Here is a 25,382-nt window from a genome sequence, read left to right as displayed (position 1 = left end):
AATGTGCATAAAGAAGCCAAGAAAAGATGGAAAAATGTCCAAAAGGCATCAAATTACAGATTAGACATTCTTATAATATGTCAACAAAAGTTAGATTTTATTTCCATCATTTACACTTTCAAAATAACAGAAAACAAAAAAATGGTGTCTGCAAAAGTTTGGGCACCCTGCAGAATTTATAGCATGCACTGCCCCCTTTGCAAAGCTGAGACCTGCCAGTGTCATGGATTGTTCTCAATCCTCATCCGGGAAGACCAGGTGATGTCAATCTCAAAGGTTTTAAATGCTCAGACTCATCTGACCTTGCCCCAACAATCAGTACCATGGGTTCTTCTAAACAGTTGTCTAGAAATCTAAAACTGAAAATAGTTGATGCTCACAAAGCTGGAGAAGGCTATAAGAAGATAGCAAAACATTTTCAGATGTCAATATCCTCTGTTGGAAATGTAATTAAGAAACAGCAGTCATAAGGAACAGTGGAAGTTAAAGCAAGATCTGGAAGACCAAGAAAAATGGTCTTCCAGAACAGAACAGCTCGCAGGATTGTGAGAAAAACTATTCAAAACCCCCGTTTGACTGCACAATCCCTCCAGAAAGATCTGGCAGACACTGGAGTTGTGGTACACTATTCCACTATAAAGAGATACTAGTACAAATATGGTCTTCATGGAAGAGTCATCAGACTTCCTCACCACAAAAATCAGCATTTGAACTTTGCAAATGAACATATAGACAAGCCTGATGCATTTTGGAAACAAGTTCTGTGGACTGATGAGGTTAAAATTTAACTTTTTGCCCGGAATGAGCAAAGGTACATTTGGAGAAGAAGGGGAACAGAATTTAATCAAAATAACCTCTGTCCAACTGTTAAGCATGGGGGTGGATCAATCATGCTTTGGGGTTGTATTGCAGCCAGTGGCACAGGGAACATCTCATGAGTAGAAGGAAAAATTGATTCAATAAAATTTCAGCAAGTTTTGGATGCTAACTTGGTGCCATCTGTGAAAAAAGCTGAATTTAAAGAGAGGATGGCTTCTAAAAATGGATAATGATCCTAAAAGCACCTCAAAATCCATGGGGGATTACATCAAGAGGCGTAAACTGAAGGTTTTGCCATGGCTTTCACAATCTCCTGACCTCAACATAATTGAAAATCTATGGATAGACCTTAAAAGAGCAGTGCGTGACAGACAGCCCAGAAATCTCAAAGAACTGAAAGACTTTTGTAAGGAAGAATGGGCAAAGATACCTCAAACAAGAATTGAAAGACTCTTGGCGGACTACAAAAAGCATTTACAAGCTGTGATACTTGCCAAAGGGGGCAGTACAAGATATTAACTCTGCAGGGTGCGCAAACTTTTGCAGATGCCATTTTTTTGTTTTCTGTTATTTTGAAAGTGTAAATGATGGAAATAAAATCTAACTTTTGTTGACATATTATAAGAATGTCTAATCTCTAATTTGATGCCTTTTGGAGCCTTTTCCATCGTTCCTTGACTTCTTTATGCACATTAATACAAATTTTTACCTGGGGTGCTTAAACTTTTAATCCCCACTGTATTGGGATGAAAATCACAGAAGAATTGTGAGAAAACCGTCACACACAGGTACAGACACTATATTATGAACTACACTAACTTTACAGCCCCTGTAGCATAGTCAAATAAAAAAAAATCCTGGAATACCCCTTTAACACAATTCCTGAGGTAAGAGACCTCTGGCAGTCATGTCAGCTCAATGAGACCCACATAACCCCACGGAGGTCCCACCCAGTAAGGGCGTTATAGGGCAGGTGCATTAAAAGGGCAGGGGCTCAAGCTCCCTTTTGAGTCTATGTGTGCATGTCCCTGCATCTGTGTATACGTATGGGTCTTGGAAATCGTCTGTATTAGAAGAGGGTGTTCTTAAATTACAACGTCTGACATCCAACTCCATCCAGATCAATTATTAATCTCACTCAACTTTCTACTGTGCACTAGATCTGGGGAACCTTCTTGGAGACCAGATCACCTGGCTGTGCATCCTATCATTATTGTATTATCTCTATCAATCTCTTACTATGTCCAAGCGAAGATGCGTAGAGCTTAAAATCTGTCAGACCATACGGTGTTCAACACCTGTGTACAGAAGACAGAAGCTTCGGGCCAGCAGCAAAGGTAAGAACAGGGGATACTGCACAACAGGTGGCTGGGAAGATTCAGTGTCCAGGGCCCGATCAGGTCAGGAGGAGCTCAAGACAATGGACCAGCTCTAATAATGTGTGCATGACATGCAAGATCGTTCAGGTATTTCAAGGGTTTTTGGGAGCATTTTAAAAATGCTGTATCTTTTTTTTGGCATATATCAAGTCCAAGTCCATATTTTGTGGAGCTAATTTTGCTACCAATTGAAGTTAATGGGTAGCAAAATCAGCTGCACCAAATATGCAACGTAAATATGCAGCAAATCCTGTACGTGTGAGCATACCCTTATGGTAGGGTCACACGTAACCGATCTGCAGCGTATTTTACGTTGCTGATCCACCGATGACCCGACCCTATATTGTGCTTCCAGCTGTTCCCCGTGTCCTGCTCGCATCAGCAATGTGCTGCTCTGAGCAGCCACACGCGTAGAGCTTAAAATCTATCAGACCATACGGTGTTCAACACCTGTGTACAGAAGACAGAAGCTTCGGGCCAGCAGCAAAGGTAAGAACAGGGGATACTGCACAACAGGTGGCTGGGAAGATTCAGTGTCCAGGGCCCGATCAGGTCAGGAGGAGCTCAAGACAATGCACCAGCTCTAATAATGTGTGCATGACATGCAAGATCGTTCAGGTATTTCAAGAGTTTTTGGGAGCATTTTAAAAATGCTGTATCTTTTTTTTGGCATATATCAAGTCCAAGTCCATATTTTGTGGAGCTGATTTTGCTACCAATTGAAGTTAATGGGTAGCAAAATCAGCTGCACAAAATATGCAACGTAAATATGCAGCAAATCCTGTACGTGTGAACATACCCTTATGGTAGGGTCACACGTAACCGATCTGCACCGTATTTTACGTTGCTGATCCACCGGTGACCCGACCCTATATTGTGCTTCCAGCTGTTCCCCCGTGTCCTGCTCACATCAGCAATGTGCTGCTCTGAGCAGCCACACGCGTAGAGCTTAAAATCTATCAGACCATACAGTGTTCAACACCTGTGAACAGAAGACAGAAGCTTTGGACCAGCAGCAAAGGTAAGAACAGGGGATACTGCACAACAAGTGGCTGGGAAGATTCAGTGTCCAGGGCCCGATCAGGTCAGGAGGAGCTCAAGACAATGCACCAGCTCTAATAATGTGTGCATGACATGCAAGATCGTTCAGGTATTTCAAGGGTTTTTGGGAGCATTTTAAAAATGCTGTATCCGCCAGACAGGACAGCAAGGGTACAGGGGTGCAACTCCTGTACTGGGCCACCACATATCTATCTCATATCTATCTATCTATCTATCTATCTATCTTCTATCTATTTATCTCATATCTATCTCATATCTATCTATCTCATATCTATCTATCTATCTCATTTTTATCTATCTTCTATCTATTTATCTCATATCTATCTATCTCATATCTATCTCATATCTATCTATCTCTATCTATCTCCTATTCATATCTATCATATATATGTTTTTTTCATCTTATACCTATTTATTTATTTATTTATCTATCTCATATCTAAAGACACATATCTTGGTTTTCTGTTTAAAATGAATCCTGTTAGTTGTTTGTATTTCTTTTTGGCATTTTGTGACCTACTTCTCTGTATTGCTGCCATGTTTATCCCCATCCTATAACACATAGACATAAGGATGAAGTGTAAACAGAGAAGAGACGGGCACATGTGACATCCCCAATCTGTCTGCTCGCTGTCACTCCCCATCACTCATCATTATCCGTCCTGTTATCTCTTCAGGAAATTGTTTTTCTTTTTCAATTACTATTTCAGCAAATGTGTATTGGTAATGAGAACCTAATGAGGAGTAATGAAGAGCGGTCATCCTCATCATCCTCCTCCGCTAACTGCGTTATGGTGTGACTGGATGCCTGGTCTACAGCTGGGGCTGATAGGGAACATTCTTATTCCCTAATACAGTGTTTTTCGCAACCAGGACGTCTCCATCTGTTGCAAAACTACAACTCCCAGCATGCCCGGACAGCCGTTGGCTGTCCGGGCATGCTGGGAGTTGTAGTTTTGAAACAGCTGGAGGCACCCTGATTGGGAAACAGTGCCCTACAGAGATATAGAGAACAGGTTATAAGGGGCACTACACCATGATGACACTAATGTATCTCATTTTACCTATATTGTTCCCTGGTGTCAGCTATTCCAGGCTGAGTAAAGGCAGCAGCAGTGTTCTTCAATGGTACTGCAGAAATTCCCTGCCCCTGTGACCCCAGTTATACCTCCAGAAACATTTACACCATACAGCCGTCTTAAAGAAAATGTGTCATCAAAAAAATGACTTATTATAATAGATTTTATGTTAAACAGATTTTCTTTAACTTCTGGTGATGGTTTTTTTTATTTTTTTTTTTTTTTTTATTTTCAGTTTGACTATTTATATTTTCAATCCTTAAATAATCTCCAGATGTCTATCTATCTCATATCTATCTATCTATCTATCTATCTATCTATCTATCTCATATCTATCTATCTCATATCTATCTATCTATCTCATATCTATCTATCTCATATCTATCTATCTATCTATCTATCTCATATCTATCTATCTATCTATCTATCTATCTCATATCTATCTCATATCTATCTATCTATCTATCTATCTATCTCATATCTATCTATCTCATATCTATCTATCTATGTATCCAAGAAGAAGCTGCAGCACTCAAGGTTATGAGTGTAGAAAAGGTGTTTATTCCATATCAATACAAAAAGTGCACTTTTTGTATTGATATGGAATAAACACCTTTTCTACACTCATAACCTTGGCTGCTGTAGCTTCTTCTTGGATGTGTTACCTGCCTTGACCAAGGATCTTATCATCGCTGCTTGCACCATCTACTTTCTACTTGGGCGCTGCTCTATATTTTGTTTGCTATCTATCTATGTATCTATCTATCTATCTATCTATCTATCTCATATCTATCTATCTATCTATCTATCTATCTCATATCTATCTCATATCTATCTATCTATCTCATATCTATCTATCTATCTCATATCTATCTATCTCATATCTATCTCATATCTATCTATCTATCTCATATCTATTTCATATCTATCTATCTATCTCATATCTATTTATCTATCTCAATCTCATATCTATCTATTTCATATCTATCTCATATCTATCTATCTATCTATCTATCTATCTATCTATCTATCTATCTATCTATCTCATATCTATCTATTTATCTATCTCATATCTATCTCCTATCTATCTATCTATCTATCTATCTATCTATCTATCTAATATCTATCTATCTCCTATCTATCCATCTACCTATCCATCTATCTATCTCATATCTATCCATCTATCTCATATCTATCTCATACAGGCCCGTCGCTACAGGACAGGCAAACCAAGCAATTGCTTGGGGCCCGAGCTGGCTGGGGGCCCCTGAGCACAGCCAGTGCTTGCCCGTCCTGTGGCGATTAACAATCCTGCTCTTGGAGTTTGTGCTCCGGGCCCCAGGCACCCAGTCAAACAAGAGGGCCCCCGAATGTCTGAATTTTTTTTTAAATAAACTAATTTGCAGCTTTGGAGTTCTTCTCACCTCACCACAATCATGCTCCCCCCACCCCCACTGCACTTGGTATGTTCCCTCAGCCCCGGACCCTTCAGCCATCTGAGCAGGAGAAGGGGGAGGAGAGAGCTGTGAGGAAAGGAGACCGCAGAGGCTGTTTAACATGGGGCCTGACTAATGTAGGTGTCCCTGCATGTATTTGTGTATAAGCGTGTGTGTGTGTGGATATATATATATGTGTCTATGTACTGTGCCTGTGTGTGTGTTACTACTGTGGATGACTATATGTAAAGTGCATGTGTGTATCTATACCAGTGTTTCCCAACCAGGGTGCCTCCAGTTGTGGCAAAACTACAACTCCCAGCATGCCCAGACAGCCAAAGGCTTGCTGGGCATGCTGGAAGTTGTAGTTTTGAAACCTCTGTAGGCACCCTGGTTGGGAAACACTGATCTATTCTATCTGTGTGTGTATGATGCATGTTTAATATGTAATGTGTACAGTATGTGTGTGTATGAAGCATGTACAGTATGTAATGTGTACAGTGTGTGTGTATGAAGCATGTACAGTATGTAATGTGTACAGTGTGTGTGTATGATGCATGTACAGTATGTAATGTGTACAGTGTGTTGTGTGTATGATGCATGTATAGTATGTAATGTGTACAGTGTGTGTATGTATGATGCATGTACAGTATGTAATGTGTACAGTGTGTGTATGATGCATGTACAGTATGTAATGTGTACAGTGTATGTGTGTATGATGCATGTACAGTATGTAATGTGTACCGTATGTTGTGTGTATGAAGCATGTATAGTATGTAATGTGTACAGTGTGTGTGTGTATGATGCATGTACAGTATGTAATGTGTACAGTATGTGTGTGTGTATGATGCATGTACAGTATGTAATGTGTACAGTGTGTGTGTATGATGCATGTACAGTATGTAATGTGTACAGTGTGTTGTGTGTATGATGCATGTATAGTATGTAATGTGTACAGTGTGTGTATGTATGATGCATGTACAGTATGTAATGTGTACAGTGTGTGTATGATGCATGTACAGTATGTAATGTGTACAGTATGTGTGTGTGTATGATGCATGTACAGTATGTAATGTGTACAGTATGTGTGTGTATGATGCATGTACAGTATGTAATGTGTACAGTATCTGTGTGTGTATGAAGCATGTATAGTATGTAATGTGTACAGTGTGTGTGTGTGTGTGTGTGTGTGTGTATGATGCATGTACAGTATGTAATGTGTACAGTATGTGTGTATGATGCATGTACAGTATGCAATGTGTACAGTATGTGTGTGTATGATGCATGTACAGTATGTAATGTGTACAGTGTGTTGTGTGTATGATGCATGTACAGTATTTAATGTGTACAGTATGTGTGTGTGTATGAAGTATGTACAGTATGTAATGTGTACAGTGTGTGTGTATGATGCATGTACAGTATGTAATGTGTACAGTGTGTGTGTGTATGATGCATGTACATTATGTAATGTGTACAGTGTGTGTATGAAGCATATACAGTATGTAATGTGTACAGTGTGTGTGTGTGTATGATGCATGTACAGTATGTAATTTGTACAATGTGTTGTGTGTATGATGCATGTACAGTATTTAATGTGTACAGTATGTGTGTGTGTATGAAGTATGTACAGTATGTAATGTGTACAGTGTGTGTGTGTGTGTGTGTATGATGCATGTACAGTATGTAATGTGTACAGTGTGTTGTGTGTGTATGAAGCATGCATGTACAGTATGTAATGTGTACAGTGTGTAGTGTGTTTATGAAGCATGCATGTACAGTATGTAATGTGTACAGTATCTGTGTGTGTGTATGAAGCATGCATGTACAGTATGTAATGTATACAGTATGGTGTGTGTGTGTATGAAGCATGCATGTACAGTACGTAATGTATACAGTGTGTTGAGTGTGTATATAATGCATGCAGTGGCAGATCCAGGGGGGGGGGGGGGTTAAACGGGGCAATTGCCCCGTCCCGTGCGTGCGCCCATTGGAAAGCAACGCGGAGAAGCGGAGCAGCGAACAGGACATGCGCTGGCCAGCATGGTAAGTGACCAGTGGCACATCAGCTTCAGTGCTCCGACCACCGCTCCTCCAGTCCCGGGACCTACTGCTATGGTGGCTGGACCAGAGGAGCACTGAAGTAGGGCAGTAAACAGGCATACAGCCTCCAGTCATACACTGTATGGCTGGAGGCTGTATGTCTGTGGGGGAACATACTACACCTGATGTGGGGGGACTATACTGCACCTAATGTGGGGTAAACTATACTGCCAACCTAATGTGGAGAACTATACTGCACCTAATGTGGGGTAAACTATACTGCCAACCTAATGTGAAGAACTATACTGCACCTAATGTGGAGAACTATACTGCATCTAATGTGGGGAGAACTATACTGCACCTAATGTGGGGAACTATACTGCACCTAATGTGGGGAACTATACTACATCTAATGTGGGCAGAACTATACTGCACCTAATGTGGGGAACTATACTGCATCTAATGTGGGGAGAACTATACTGCACCTAATGTGGGGAGAACTATACTGCACCTAATGTGGGGAGAACTATACTGCACTTAATGTGGGGAGAACTATACTGCACTTAATGTGGGGAGAACTATACTGCACCTAATGTGGGGGACTATACTGCACCTAATGTGGGGAGAACTATCCTGCACCTAATGTGGGGAGAACTATGCTGCACCTAATGTGGGGAGAACTATACTGCACCTAATGTGGGGGACTATACTGCACCTAATGTGGGGAGAACTATACTGCACCTAATGTGGGGAACTATACTGCACCTAATGTGGGGGAACTATACTGCACCTAATGTGGGGAACTATACTGCCTAATGTGGGGGAACTATACTGCACCTAATGTGGGGAACTATACTGCACCTAATGTGGAGAACTATACTGCCTAATATGGGGGAACTATACTGCACCTAATGTGGGGGGAACTCTGCTGCACCTAATGTGGAGGGAACTCAACCGCACCTAACATGGGGGGAACTGTGCCACACCTAACGTGGGGGGAACTGTGCCGCACCTAACGGGGGGGGGGGGGGACTGTGCCGCACCTAACGTGGGGGGGGGACTGTGCCGCACCTAACGGGGGGGAACTGTGCTGCACCCAATGTGGAGGCCTCGTATAGACGTTCGCTCACGTCGCGCTCCCAGCATTCAAGGGCCGGCGTTACTACGCTCTGACGCCGGCCCTAGAGCGTGACGTGCATGAACAACAAGGGGGGGGGGCTCCATGTCCGTTTTGCTTGGGGCCCCCAAATTCCTTCAAACGGCCCTGATCTCATATCTATCTATCTATTGATATCAATTTGTCCTGCTAATGCTTTTTGTATGTGTACATTTTTTTGTGTTTTTTATTTTATTTTATTTTTTATATATATATATTTTTAACATGCATTTTTGCCTATAGAAACATCTATGGAAAAAGATGTGCAAAATCTATCCCAGTGATGCGCACTATGTGATTCCTAGTTATTGGCTATGTAATGTATGGATGCTCTGGATCTGCTGACTCACTGAAGTGCAGCAGACTGGCGCTGGGGAACTTACATGGAATTGGATGGGTTAGCTCCTAAATAACAGCATAGAACTAAATGTGCACGAATACCCCACAAATGTGTATAGCAGTAAGGGGCCCTTAAGACGATTCTCCATCCGCCCTTGGCCCGGGGTCCCTAAGGAATAATTACGGTGATTGTAGCAGAGTTTCCCCTCATTATGTATCTGCGTAGTCTGTATTATACCGCCACACACCGCCTGCCATGACAGATGAAGGGAGAAGTGACTGCAGGGTTTCATTATGTCTCCGGTGACAGCTCTCATATATATATAGACACACAGTATATACCTCCTCATGCCTGAATGTAAAAATATCTCCTTATCATGTCATGTAGCGGTGTAATGGTCGGAGCAGGGCATCATGACATGTCAGACAGATAACAAAATAGAGTTAACCCTATGTCACCTACCTCCTATATCTTCTATAGCAGTGTTTTCCAACCAGTGGGCCTCCAGCTGTTGCAAAATGACTCCCAGCATGTCAAAGGCTGTTCATTATGATCATTTCTGTAATTTTATATTATCCCTTAAAGGAGATCTGCAAAAACACTGGCTATCTTGGGCTCTCCCATAGAGATATATGGAGGGGGCGTGACGGCCCCCGCTTCAGGCGGGGGTCGTGATGCACCGCTCCAGGGGAAAGCTGGGGCCCCATACAGGAGATCATGGGGGCCCCAGCACTCGGACCCCCCTTGATCTAAAACTTATCCTCTATCTTGCGCATAGGGGATACGTTTTTTTTCCATGAGACTACTCCTTTAAAAAACACATGCTAGTATATAGAAGTCCTTAAAGGGATACTCTGCCCCTAGACATCTTAACCTCTATCCTATCACTGGACCCCCGCGATCTCGGCTGCGGCACCCAAGACATCAGATGCATGGAGCGAGCTTCGCTCCATGCCGGATGATTGGTGATGCGGGGAGGAGGCTCGTGGCGTCACGGTCACGCCCTGCCCCCTCAATGCGTCACGCCCCCTCCCATAGACTTGCAATGAGGGGGCATGGCTGTGACGTCACGAGCGGGGCGCGGCCATGACGTCACGAACCTCTGTCGCTGCACCCGACGCTCTAAACGAACGCCGGGTGCAGCAGGGAGATCGTAGGGTCCCCAGCGGTGGGACCCCCGCGATCAGACATCTTATCCCCTATCCTTTGGATAGGGGATAAGATGTCTAGGGGCGGAGTACCCCTTTAAATCATGTTTATATGGATGTCATAAAGGTGGTCACCCACTCCTTTAAGGCTCCATTCACACCACTATCAAAGGCTCCATTCAGATCCTCCATCCATATTGTCCATCAGATTTGATGGAAATAAAAAGGCCCGGCATGCTGCACTATTCTTATCGTGAAAATAAAAGAGACTACGACAATGGGGGTCCATAAGGTACAGATGTTGTCCATTGTTCGACCGGTGTGGTGCTGCTGTCATAGTTGCAACATAAGCCATGACCATGGTGTGAACGGAGCCTAAGGGTATGTTCACACTGCGGATTTCCGTGAGTGGAATTATGCGCTGTGAACATTAGCATCAGTGTGAATGGGTCTTCCGCGAGAGGAATTGCAGCGGCAAACAATTCCGCTGCTGAAATTGTTCAGCGCAAAGAAAGAACATGTTCATTCTTTGCGCGGAAGTCCGCAAGCACTACATAGCCGTCAATGGTGACGGCGCAGTGCCTCACAGTCCTACCGCCAAAGAGATTCCACAGTGTGAACATACCCTAAGAGTCTGAGTGGTTACCATTCTGGCAGACCTGTTCAGTTCATGATCAGCTATTGATTTGAATAGCTACATGTAATACTAAATTTTACCTGTTGTGGCCGCTGTGGGGTAAATAACAACTGATGTGGTAAAATTGGAACCTTGGTAAGGCTGCATTCACACCACCTTTTTCAATGTGAAAACCGTACGGAACCGTATTGAAAACCGTATGCATTGACTCTCCATTGAAAACCGTATGCCAAAAGATGCATCAGGTGTTGTCCGTTTTGCATCCTGTACGGTTTTGTCAGTTTTTTTTCCCGTACCCAAAACTGTAGCCTACCACAGTTTTTGGTCCAGGTGAAAAACTGTATTAAACCGTATACGTTTTTTTTTAAACATGGGAGTCAATGGAAACCATACAGAACCGTATGTGCGCACGGTTCCATCTGGTTTTCACCATACTGTTTTTGACTTTGCACAGTTTTTTTCTTGGAATTTCAATCAAACAAGTGAAACTTTATTCTAAATGGAGTGAAAAGTAAAAAACGTATACGTTTTTTTCTTAAAAAACAGATGCAACCGGACATTATTTTTCAAACCGTGTACGGGTTGAAATTTGTACACGTTTTGATACAGTTTAGTCAGGTTTTGAGGAATCCGTTTTTCATCAAAAACATGATACGGGAACTGTATTGCAAAAACGTGGTGTGAATGCACCCTAAAACAGTGATCCGGTGCCACGTCTGGTGACGTTGGATCACTGTTCAACTAAATTTCGTCAACTGTGCATGCACAAGCACCTATGCCCTTCCCCGCTGTGTTTGGCATCGCTCGATGGTAGAGCCATTCTACTCATCGCACTTCTCCTCTAAGTGCTGTTCTTGCCCCCTAGGTTTAAACACACTTAAGGGGTGTCAATGTATAGGATTAGGGGTTACACTTAAGGGTGGGTGGGTAGGGTACAGTAACCCCCAACCCTAAGCCTATACACTTGTCCACCCCTAACTGTGTTTAGCACTCGGATTAAGAGCAGCAATTTCAGGAGAAGCACAATGAGCAGAATGGCTCTGCCACCGACTGCTCCTAACTGCGAGTGATGTCAGTTTTGCCGAACACAGCGAGGAAGGGCGTGCGTGCTTGCGCTTGCACAGTAGCCAAAACTTGGTTGAACAGCTGATCTGACGTCAAAGTGACGCATGTGGTCTGATGTGAAAGTGACGCGGGTTACGCTGGTGGTCTCTAGGGGTGACTCTCATAAATTAAATGGGTTATCCATGATAAGACAAGCCCTTTAAAGGGGTACTCCGGTGAAAAGAAATGTTTTCAAATTAACTGGTGCCAGGAAGTTAAACAGATTTGAAAAACACTTCTATTTAAAAATCTTAATTCTTCCATTACTTATCAGCTGCTGTATGCTACAGATAAACTACAGAGAAATATGTGTAGTTCTTTCTAGTCTGATCACAGTGCTCTCTGCTGACACCTCTGTCCGTGTCAGGAACTCTCCAGAGCAGGATAGATTTTCTATGGGAATTTGCTTCTACTCTGGACAGTTCCTGACACAGACAGGGGTGTCAGCAGAGAGCACTGTGGTCACAATAGAAATAACTACACTACTTCCTCTAGAGCATACAGCAGTTGATAAGTACTGGAAGGATTAAGATTTTTGAAGTAATCAACAAATCTGTTTAACTTTCTGGCACCAGTTGAGTTGAAGACATTTGTTTCCCACTTGTTTTCCACCGGAGTTCCTCTTTAAATTTCCATAAATGCCATTCCACTTTTGAAATATGGCAGCTTTTATAGGTTGGTTGCGTCCCACCTTCTGCCAAGCTGCCAGCCACCAAGACTGCCCACAGAATCCTGCTGTTATCACAATGAAAATAGAAAATAGTAGGGAGATCCGGTGATCCGCGGCATCAACACAAAGCGATGAGACTTCCGGTTCCGGCGCGGCCTGATGTAGACGGCGAGCGCGTGTGCTCCTTCACCCCCGACTCCTATCAGCTAAGTACCGCTGCACTAACGGGCTTCAGAAGTCCCCGATCACCGCCCGACACCTCAGCCAGTCCGAGGGGATGGACAGGTACCTCCAACGTGGCGGCTCCTCCGGTACATCACAGCCCGCGCCTCCCCAGCACACACCACAAAGCGCACCTGTCATGGCGGCGACAGCGGGACAGAAGCTGCGACCCGCTGCGGGAGTCCCCACACTGCCACCAATGAATGATACCCGCGTGGGGACACCGGGGACTGACGGGGCGACACCGCATGGCGGCTCCCAAAAACAGACACCACCTGCAGTCCCAGAATTGGCGCAGCCCGACTCTGCAGTGATGGCGGAGGCCGCATCGGGGGTGACATCACGGCCACCACAAACGGAGAGGCAGTTAAGCTCTGAGGTAACCGCTATGGAAGTCAGCCTGCCAGCTGACCCACACTTGGGACCACACACTGCCACCGTTGGCCCCTCACCCCCCGGGACTACTATTGTGACCCCTCAACTTTCCTCGGGGCCGGCCTTCTCCATAGACTACCAGCACCTGGCGAATGAAATGGCGTTACGTATTACCCCAACTGTACGAAATATAGTGGAGGAGGTCCTAAAAGCAACTCTCCAAAACCTAAAACTGGAAGTACAGGAACATACTGGCCGCCTGTCAGAATTAGAGCACAGAACCTCCCAATTGGAGGATACCGACACGGCTGCAGCTAAACGCCTACATGGCATGGAATTGGAGATGATCCGCATTGGCGAGAAAATGGAAGACCTAGAAAACCGCTCTAGGCGCAATAATTTACGTATAGTGGGGGTTAAGGAGACAGTAGCACCTCTTGACCTGCAACGCTTTTGCGAGCGAGATCTTCCTAAGTCGCTTGGCCTGTCTCATCCCTGCAGGGTGGAACGAGCCCACAGAATTGGCCCATCTTCACACCCCCAGCCTAACCGACCATCTTCCACTCCGGAGGCCCGCCCCCGTCAAGTCATTCTTCGACTACTGGATTACAACGACAAAGTTGACATTTTGAGGGCGTACCGCCGTCTGACACAACCCCTGGAAATTCATGGAATGCGCCTGTTGATTTTTGAGGACTTCTCGGTAGAAGTGGCGAAACGAAGGAGGGCCTTCAGCACTGTTTGCACTAAGCTATTTCAGGCGAAATATAGATTCCAACTTCAGTATCCAGCCACCCTGAGGGTGTTCCATCCTGACGGCTCTACCACCACTTTCAAGAATCCAGAGGAAGCATCTTCATCAATAGACCAGCTGCTGTCCTCTTCCTCCACGTCATCTTCCCGTCCACCAGCCCGGACACCCACTCGTCGTTCGAGATCACCGAGAAGGAATCATCGTTCCCGCTCAGCACCTAGAGGTTCGCAATTCTCTGCAAGCCAAAGACACCGACGTAGACGTCATCGCTCTCCAGGCCGTGGCTATGACAGCGACAGGCGATCTTCACCTGACTGAACACAGCTGTTCCTTGTTCCTTGTTCATGATGACTTCACCTTCTTGCCTTTGAGCCTTCTGCTGGGACTACGGGAATGATGAACCGGACGTCCAGGTTTTCTCTTTGTTTTTATCTTCCTCGCCTATATGGTGTTGTTATACGAAAGGTTTTCAATGTTGCCGTATTCCAACCCGGCTTTGGTGCTGTAATGTTGCACGGCCGCACGGCAGGGTTGGCCTTTCACCTACCTGACTGAGGGACTCGACCATCTTAGAGGGGGTCGGGGGGAGGGGGGGGAGCATGGGCGTCCAGAAAGGTGTGATATTACTTTGATGCCTATGTCGGCCGAAAAAAGGAAGTCCATTATCCAAAAGGAAGGTTTTGCTAAACTAGCAACACTTTCTAGGATATTCTACAGGATGGTTAACTGTTATTTGCTTGTATACTGTTTTTGTTTTGTTTGTTCTTTCCCACAGCTTGGAACCTCTAGTGAAAACTACTGCCCAGTTTATTATCGGGCACCTATCCTGCCTTATAGAAACTTTACACGGTATTGCTTATTCAGGGTCATGTTTGGTATGCCCCCATTGCTGCTGTGCCCTTTCATATCTATTTACACATATAATATCTGCACAGCCCTCTATGAGGGATTGTCTGGATTGTCTTGATTTACCATGCCTAACATAATATCGTGGAATGTCAAGGGTCTCCGCTCCCCCCAAAAACGAAGACTTTTTATACGATATTTGAAGCGATTCCACCCGGACATTGTCCTCCTCCAAGAAACCCACCTAGCTGGCTCAGATTTTTTTAGGTTACAGCAGCAATGGGTGGGGCAGGTGTTTGGTTCTCAGGCCCAGGATGGGAGAGCAGGAGTGGTCACTTTGATCCACAAATCTTTTGCTTTTGGTCTTATATCACACAACACGGATGATGAAGGCAGGGTCTCACACTTACGACTTGACCACAATGGAGAGATCTTTAGCATTTATAACATATACGGTCCCAATGGGGAAAATAAGTCCTTTTTTCACGCTCTAGCAGACAGAATTCATGACGATAACACGACGAACAAAATAGTGGGGGGCGACTTTAACACAGTCCTCGACCCCCTAGTGGACAGAAAGGGCCCGACATCTCAAGCAATCCCCATACGTAGCAGAGACTGTGTATTGCCCCCTTTCTTAGACCAATTGGGACTGCTAGATGTGTGGAGAATGTCTCACCCAGATGATAGGGAATTCACCCATTTCTCCAATGCCCACTCTTCCTGGTCTCGTATAGACTATCTACTGACATCTCCGGAACTTTACCATAAAGTTAGCTCAGTAGACATTGGAGAACTGGCGTTGTCAGACCATACCCCTCTCTGCCTGCGGCTCCTGCCCTCCTACCCCAAAGGGACAGATATTCTTTGGCGTTACCCCTCACTGCTGGCCAAGGATGATACCTTTCTCGAATTACTTAGGGGTTGGTGGTTAGAATATACCGTATATAATGGGGAACACCGCTCAGACCCAACTCTGTTCTGGGAATCGGGGAAGGCAGTATTAAGGGGAAAATTGATGGCACACGTGGCCCACCTAAAACGCACCTCTCTGAAAAATCTGAATGAAGCCAGTGCTCGACTAAGGGATGTCTATGCCACCTTCGTAGCCCACCCTACTATTCAGAACCGGGAGGAATGGAAATCGGCTAGAGCCAATTTTGAACTATGGTGGGATAGAAGGGAACGCCTAGGGAGGTCCCACTTTGAGGTAGATCTCTTTAGACACGGTAACAAATCGGGACGTCTACTGGCCCGTATAGCTAGGGGAAAGATACCTACCCCTCACATAACAGCACTTAAAGACTCCTCGGGAGTCACGCACAAAAACCCTCACTCCATTAACAAATTGCTGTCCTCCTACTATAGCTCGCTTTATGAAAACTCTCCCTCTGACCTTTCGGCGGGTGAGGCCTTCTTGAAACGGGTCCAACTTCCCACACTGACGGAAGAGCAGAGGGAGATTCTTAATGCACCGGTGTCGGTGGAGGAAATACAGGGAGTTATCGGTCATCTCCATAACGGGAAGGCCCCGGGCCCAGACGGGTATTCAGGCGAATTTTATAAAGCCCTATCAGAGCAGATTGCCCCAGTCTTAAGGGATATGTTTCAGGTATTCATGTCTACGGGATCATTACCCGCAGAAGCCTCTCTTGCACACATAAAAGTTTTGCCTAAACCGGGTAAGGACCTAACTGACCCAGGTTCCTATCGTCCGATATCTCTAATTAACCAAGACATCAAGATTCTATCAAAAATTTTAGCTGACCGTCTTTCTCGATTCATGCCAGCCTTAATCGGTTCCCATCAAGTGGGCTTTATTAGGAACAGATCAGCTACCATGAATTTGAGAACGGTTATGGCGGTTCTAGATCGCCTACAACATCAGCCCCAGAAGGGTGAAGCTCCTGCCTTGCTCACTTTGGATGCCGAAAAAGCATTCGATAATGTAAAATGGGATTGGCTGGGACTGGTGCTGGATGCGATTGGTATTCAAGGGTCATTTAGGAATTACATTTCTGGGATTTATGCAACCCCCAAGGCTAGAATACACACACCTGGTATCCTATCCACGCCCTTCCCTCTCTTCAAGGGCACCAGACAGGGTTGCCCACTCTCTCCCCTACTCTTTAATTTAGCGTTAGAACCCCTGGCGCTCTCCCTACTGTCTGAAAATATTTATCCTGGCATTAAGGTGGGGAAGAATGAAGTAAAATTGACAATGTTCGCAGATGATATTTTATTGTTCCTTGATGGCCCGACTGCTTCCCTAGGACGCATTCTTGAACATCTGAGAACATTTGGGGCGTTCTCGGGTTACAAAATAAATGTGTCTAAATCGGAACTTTTACCCCTAGGTCCTTTCCGTCACCAGTGGCTTCCAGAGATATCAGGTATGGGAGTCCGCATTGCTGACTCCTCCATCACCTACCTGGGTATCAAAATAGGGAGAACGCCCGACACCATATATAGTTTAAACTATACTCCCCTCTTCTCCAAGATTAAAGCTGAATTACGTAAATGGGAAAAACTCCCCCTGAACTTTATGGGGAGATGTGCACTCATTAAAATGGTCAGCTTTGCGCGTCTCCTATACCCCCTGCAAACCCTACCACTTCTGTTAAAACATACTGACGTGAAAGGCTTAAACTCAGCATTCACCAAATTTATCTGGGCGGGGAAGAGGCCCAGAATCGCACTAAACAAATTGATGCTCAATAGGTCTGATGGGGGACTGAATTTTCCCAATGTAAGAGGATACAATCTATCATGTCTTTTTCGATTTGTTAATGACTGGATACATGGATCCTCTTATCATGCTCTTTACGGTCTAGAGAGTGAATTGGCGGCTCCATGGAACCTAGCAGTCCTCTTACATACTACATACTCTAAACTCCCCTCCATAGTGAAGCGCTCTGTACTGCTGAGGGATACGGTGGCATCTTGGAAGGAGGTCAGGAAGTTATATGGACTGCCTTACCTCTTATCCAAACATCTACCACTGGCGAAACATCCAGAGTTTCCCCCAAGACTTCCTCCTGAGGTGCTTGGCCTTTGGTCGGACAAGGGCCTCACGACGGCCGGGCACTTTATGGAAGTTACTCAGAAACGATGGCTCCGACCAACCACACTGCTCTCCCTACACAACCTTCCCCCGTCTCATGCATTCCCTATGCAACAGATATGCTCCTTCTTCTTTAGTCGATTGCGTAACCTGTCCAAAGAGGCCACAAAGAACGAACTAGACTATCTTATTGGTTCGGAACCCCGTAAATTGTCCATCTCTATGATATACACATCCCTTAGGAAAGTACTACTGAAATTTACACCCTCTTCTATTTTTTCAGCGTGGACCTCATGGGTACCAGGAGACGATATTTCGGAATGTATCTTGAATGGGTGGAATATCATCCGTAAATGCATTATCAATGAGAGATGGCGTGAAACCTACTACAAAATGGCTCACAAAGCCTTATATGGGTTTAACATACTGCCTTCCCCGGATTTCCCCGATCGTATCACGGCCTGCCCTAAATGTGCTACCCCTTTGACGAATATGTGGCATGGAGTTTGGACGTGCCCCCATACAGAAAGATATTGGCAAATGATTGTATCATACATCAGAGAGAAATGGGAAATGTCACTACCACATACACCAAGAGCCCTATTGTTTCATCAGTTTAGACCACCTGACTTGACCGACCAAGGCCCCACCAAAACACCCCAATTAGTTCACATTGTCCTCTTAGTGGCACTTAGGTGTATCTTCGCAGCCTGGCTCTCCCCTTCTGTTCCCACAATCACCATGGTCATATCGCAACTTAAATTGTTATGTGGGATAGATAGGCTTGATACTGAACGACACATGAACACAAACACGGCAAAATATTTCGCCAAATGGCAAGATTTTATTGTTACACACTACACATCAGCTGAAATCGAGGACATAGTTAAGCCCTTTAGCTCGACAGACTGGTACTGTCTTGGGGTTTTGAGTGATTCACTGGGTCCATTACGACTTACCTCTTGACCTTGACTTCTAACATACTACGAACATGGCACGCCTAATTAGAGCGAGGCGAATGAATATTGTGATACTGCCGCGCATGTCCACTTGGGTTATCCATTAGCTGTGTGGAGTTTACAGTTTCTGGTTTTGTAATTTATTGAATGTTCTTATGGCTCCTATTCGACGATATTCCGCACTTAACTATCAATGTGTGATGTTTGTTTATAACAATGAAAATTCAATAAAAATTTGTTTAAAAACACAAAGCGATAATGTAGTCCCCTAACTGTACAGTGGCCTCTGCAGGGGAAATGTAGTATTGCATGCTAGATCCTCAGATGGACAATTCACCAAGTGTGGAGCAATTATTTAATAAGAGGTTCAGAGCAGAGGACCCCCCCCCATACCCTTATTATATCTGTATATAAAATATTTACTGCTCTATAGATTATTCCATGTGGTCAGTTATCTGTAGTAAGGTTAACCCTTCATGCATGTCTTTAAAGAAGCGGCCTTATTCCTTATTTCTATAAACCTGCTTAATATTCATGTATTCAGTCTCTTCCCTCCAGTGCGGGACTCTTCACATACTCTGAACACAACAATAGTTTTGCTGAAGTGGTAATTTATAGCCAGGAGAGCGGAGACAATTCCGAGCTCATCCATATGAATCACAATGTGGCGGTTGTTTACATATTTACTGACGCGCTTCTGCCTTTCATGAAGTTTTCACTTTTTGGGTATTTAAGAAGCAAAACTAAAGCAAAATGCAAGTTGTTCTCTCAAGGAACCGAAATGATTAAAGAGACCTCACAGGTGTAATACGCCAAGGTATATCAGATACTGAGAGGCAAAGAAGAAGTGGGGGAAATGAAATGCATTATGATCCTGTAAAAATAAAAGTTATCTGGTTCTTATTAGACACATCTGCTGTCCCCCAGCAGGACTCACAGGCTTTCTGTATGAGTGGGAAAGGAAAGCAAGACTCACAGGCTTTCTCTATAAGTAGGTGGGGGAAGCAGGACTCACAGGCTTTCTGTATAAGTAGGTGGGGGAAGCAGGACTCACAGGCTTTCTCTATAAGTAGGTGGGGAAAGCAGGACTCACAGGCTTTCTCTATAAGTAGGTGGGGGAAGCAGGACTCACAGGCTTTCTGTATGAGTGGTTGGGGAAGCAGGACTCACAAGCTTTCTCTATAAGTAGGTGGGGGAAGCAGGACTCACAGGCTTTCTCTATAAGTAGGTGGGGAAAGCAGGACTCACAGGCTTTCTCTATAAGTAGGTGGGGGAAGCAGGACTCACAGGCTTTCTGTATGAGTGGTTGGGGAAGCAGGACTTACAGGCTTTCTGTATGAATGGGAAAGGAAAGCAAGACTCACAGACTTTCTCTATAAGTAGGTAAGGGATGCAGGACTCACAGGCTTTCTCTATAAATATGTGGGGGATGCAGGACTCACAGGCTTTCTCTATAAGTAGGTGGGGGAAGCAGGACTCACAGGCATTCTCTATAAGTAGGTGGGGAAAGCAGGACTCACAGGCTTTCTGTATGAGTGGTTGGGGAAGCAGGACTCACAGGCTTTCTCTATGAATGGGTGGGGGAAGCAGGACTCACAGGCATTCTCTATAAGTAGGTGGGGAAAGCAGGACTCACAGGCTTTCTCTATAAGTAGGTGGGGGAAGCAGGACTAACAGGCTTTCTCTATAAGTAGGTGGGGAAAGCAGGACTCACAGGCTTTCTCTATAAGTAGGTGGGGGAAGCAGGACTCACAGGCTTTCTCTATAAGTAGGTGGGGGAAGCAGGACTCACAGGCTTTCTGTAAGAGTGGGAAAGGAAAGCAAGACTCACAGACTTTCTCTATAAGTAGGTGGGGGATGCAGGACTCACAGGCTTTCTCTATAAATAGGTGGGGGATGCAGGACTAAAAGGCTTTCTCTATAAGTAGGTGGTGAAAGCAGGACTCACAGGCTTTCTCTATAAGTAGGTGGAGAAAGCAGGACTCACAAGCTTTCTCTGTAAGTAGGTGGGGGAAGCAGGACTCACAGGCTTTCTCTATAGGTAGGTGGGGAAGCAGGACTCACAGGCTTTCTGCATGAGTGGTTGGGGAAGCAGGACTCACAGGCTTTCTGTATGAGTGGGAAAGGAAAGCAAGACTCACAGACTTTCTCTATAAGTAGGTGGGGGAAGCAGGACTCACAGACTTTCTCTATAAGTAGGTGGGGGATGCAGGACTCACAGGCTTTCTCTATAAATAGGTGGGGGATGCAGGACTCACAGGCTTTCTCAATAAATAGGTGGGTGAAGCAGGACTCACAGGCATTCTCTATAAGTAGGTGGGGAAAGCAGGACTCACAGGCTTTCTCTATAAGTAGGTGGGGGAAGCAGGACTCACAGGCTTTCTGTAAGAGTGGTTGGGGAAGCAGGACTCACAGGCTTTCTGTATGAGTGGGAAAGGAAAGCAAGACTCACAGACTTTCTCTATAAGTAGGTGGGGGATGCAGGACTCACAGGCTTTTTCTATAAATAGGTGGGGGATGCAGGACTCACAGGCTTTCTCTATAAGTAGATGGTGAAAGCAGGACTCACAGGCTTTCTCTATAAGTAGGTGGGGAAAGCAGGACTTACAAGCTTTCTCTGTAAGTAGGTGGGGGAAGCAGGACTCACAGGCTTTCTCTATAAGTAGGTGGGGGAAGCAGGACTCACAGGCTTTCTGTATGAGTGTTTGGGGAAGCAGGACTCACAGGCTTTCTGTATGAGTGGGAAAGGAAAGCAAGACTCACAGACTTTCTCTATAAGTAGGTGGGGAAAGCAGGACTCACAAGCTTTCTCTATAAGTGGGTGGGAAAAGAAGGACTCACAGGCTTTCTCTATGAGTAGGTGGGGGAAGCAGGACTTACAGGCTTTCTCTATAAGTAGGTGGGGGAAGCAGGACTCACAGGCTTTCTGTAAGAGTGGTTGGGGAAGCAGGACTCACAGGCTTTCTGTATGAGTGGGAAAGGAAAGCAAGACTCACAGACTTTCTCTATAAGTAGGTGGGGGATGCAGGACTCACAGGCTTTCTCTATAAATAGGTGGGGGATGCAGGACTCACAGGCTTTCTCTATAAGTAGGTGGTGAAAGCAGGACTCACAGGCTTTCTCTATAAGTAGGTGGGGAAAGCAGGACTCACAAGCTTTCTCTGTAAGTAGGTGGGGGAAGCAGGACTCACAGGCTTTCTCTATAAGTAGGTGGGGGAAGCAGGACTCACAGGCTTTCTGTATGAGTGTTTGGGGAAGCAGGACTCACAGGCTTTCTGTATGAGTGGGAAAGGAAAGCAAGACTCACAGACTTTCTCTATAAGTAGGTGGGGAAAGCAGGACTCACAAGCTTTCTCTATAAGTGGGTGGGGAAAGAAGGACTCACAGGCTTTCTCTATGAGTATGTGGGGGAAGCAGGAGTCAGACATTCTCTAGGAGTGAGTAAGGGAAGCAGGACTCACAGGCTTTCCCTAGGGGAAGCAGGACTCACAGGCTTCCTTATTGAGTAGGCAGAGAAAACAGGACTCACAGGCTTTCTCTAAATGGGTGGGGAAAGCAGGACTCACAGGCTTTTTCTATGAGTATGTGGGGGAAGCAGGAGTCAGACATTCTCTAGGAGTGTGTAAGGGAAGCAGGACTCACAGGCTTTCCCTATGAGTGGGTGGAGGAAGCAGGAGTCACAGGCTTTCTCTATAAGTGGACGGGGATAGCTGGACTCACAGACTTTCTTTATGAGTGGGTGGTGGAGCAAGACTCATAGGCTTTTTCTATAAGTAGGGAACAGGACTCACAGACTTTCTGGGTGGGGAAGCAGGACTCAGGCTTTCTCTAGGAGTGGGTAAGCGAAGCAGGACTCACAGGCTTTCTCTATGAGCTCATGGGGGAAGCAGGACTCACAGGCTTTCTCTGTATCCTGTGGCAACATTTATTACATCTGATTTTTTACATGAAAATACTAAATTAAATCATATAAAACTATATATATGCCTGAGTTCAAAATCTTACTCCATTCTATGCTGCCTTTAGGTGGGGTCCTGACAGTCATTTTAGAAGAGGAGGGATTGTGACCATTGTGAAATCCTGACGCAACTGTTGCACAAACATATTACCTATGTGGGGGGAAAAAAAAAGGGACAATCATTTAAAGGGTTATTCCTAAATTTTAATTGAATAGGTGATAAGTATCTGATTGGTAGGAGTCCGACAACCAGACCTCCACTTACCGGAGAGACAAGGGACCCATAACCCCTTTAAGGGTAGGGTTCACACACATATACACTACAGATGTGCTGTCAGCAGTCACGAAGCGATGGCAGAGCAAGTGTGACTGCTACGGGCGGACACACAGAGCTACCCGGCCGCAGCAGGAAGCTCGCTCTGCCCTCGCTCTATGACTGCCAGTGGCGCATCCGCAGCGTGAAGTGTGCTGCGGATACGCTGAGTGTGACCCTCCCCTAATGATGATTATTCACTATATAATTAAATAGCTTCTCCTCTCCAATAAAACGGTAGTAGTAAAGCTGACTCCATGAGTAATCTTATAAACACGAGTCTCCTATTAGTTATATGTAGAAATACATCTTGAACGAAAACTTGCATGTCTACTCAAACAGGGACAATCACACAGCATTTCTATAATCCTGAATGGCCCGTGTGGTTGTGCTTATGCAGTGATGCAGAGCAGGGGACGAGCCTCTAATCCAGTGTTTCCCAACCAGAGAGCCTCTAGCTGTTGGAAAACTACTACTCCCAGCATGCCCGGACAGCCATTGGCTGTCCAGGCAGGCATGCTGGGAGTAGTAGTTTTGCAACAGCTGGTGGAACCCTGGTTGGGAAACACTGCTCTTATTCATCATGCAGGACTCCAGTTTGGGGGGAGCGGAAATATTGGTTGTCACTCAGCTTTTCCTGTAAAGAGGACAAACTGGTAAGGGAACGTAGCAGACCCAAACTATTTATTGGACAGAGTTTTGTAGTATAGAAAAAGACAAGTGTGAAAAGAATAGTAACAGTGTGAGTGCCCTGATGTCTTATCTACTCATCATACCAGAAAAGTCCTGGGGGCAATACCAAAGACAAGTGGCAGGAACTGGATAAACTGGTCTCTAGCGAGTGTCACTGACGGCTTCTTCTGTAATACAAGGATCTTGGCAGAGCCTGAAGAAGGAGCTTTTAACCAGCTGTAAGGAAACATTTACAATGGAAAGAAAACCCTAATATGGTGGTAAAATCTTATGCAAGTAGAAGTATGGCCATACAGATACTTATCCCAAGATTATTCCTCATCCACAGTATAGGGGATAACTAGAAGATCTGTGGGGATCTGACCATTGGGATTCCCTTAGCTGACAGGAATGGAGGTCCCTTGTCCCCAAGCTAATGGAGTGTCTCCTCTATCACTACTCTATGGGACTTCTGAACACTGTCCTCAAATATAGACAGCCCTATTAAATGGTCCCTCAAGTTACACAATATATGGGTACCAGGACGACCATTGTATGTTGAAACCATTGTACGTTGAGACCAGAACTCTATGGAAACCTGGTAATTGGATCTGAAGCCCAAAATGTCATCCAAAAATAGGAAAAAGTGAGGATTAAAAAATAAATAAATAAATAGATAACTTATATAGATAAAACAAGTCCTTACATATAAAAGTAATAAAGATCTGCTGGAGCTGTAACTCTTTTTATTATAAAAATGAAAAACAAATCTGATACAAAACATAAAACAAAAACAAGCTTAACCAGCTATAACAAACATAACATAAATAAAATTACAAAAACAAAATCTGCCTAACCGGCCAGCCCAAATTTACTAAAATATACTTTTACTTTTTTCACATACCAAAAAACTAAATATCACACTCAAACACGCATTCCAAAAAGAACATAAAAATAGCCCAACTTGGCTTATAAAAATATATAAAACATAAAATAAGCACGACTTGGCTATAAAACAAAAGAAAAGGAACATAAAGGTAGCACAACTTGGCTGTAACTCAAAAATGACCCTTACCCAGGGGAAAAAAAATAAAAAAAAAAAAAAAAAAAAAAAAAAAAAAATAAAAATTTCAGCACAACTTGCTAATAAATAACACTCTGCCTCACAGCCAGAGATCCACCGGTGAAAGAAGGGCAGGGAAAAGCAGCACGGAGACGCGGCCGGAGAGAGGGCCCAAAGAGCCCAGCCCCACGCACCGCCCCCGCACGGCCGCAAGGCCCGCGAAGCACGCCCAGCACGGCAAGGAGCCGAGGACGGCCAGAGAGGATCCGCGCGCGGCCCAGAAACC

General features: G+C 44.7%; 1 protein-coding gene across 4 annotated transcripts in view; it reads left to right on the top strand.

The window, feature by feature from the left end:
- The first annotated feature begins 2,044 nt into the window (after positions 1–2,044).
- AKAP9 (A-kinase anchoring protein 9) overlaps positions 2,045–25,382 on the top strand; it is a 330,692-nt gene continuing 307,354 nt past the window's right edge. For all 4 annotated transcript variants that reach the window (XM_056519035.1, XM_056519033.1, XM_056519032.1 and 1 more), the window contains exon 1: positions 2,045–2,156. In XM_056519035.1, the coding sequence (XP_056375010.1) occupies positions 2,060–2,156 (97 nt within the window). In that variant the 5' untranslated portion in view covers positions 2,045–2,059. The remainder of the gene's footprint in view (positions 2,157–25,382) is intronic.

Source organism: Hyla sarda, chromosome 5, assembly GCF_029499605.1.
Source record: "Hyla sarda isolate aHylSar1 chromosome 5, aHylSar1.hap1, whole genome shotgun sequence".
NCBI lineage: Eukaryota > Metazoa > Chordata > Amphibia > Anura > Hylidae > Hyla > Hyla sarda.
This window is presented reverse-complemented; position numbering and strand designations above follow the sequence as displayed.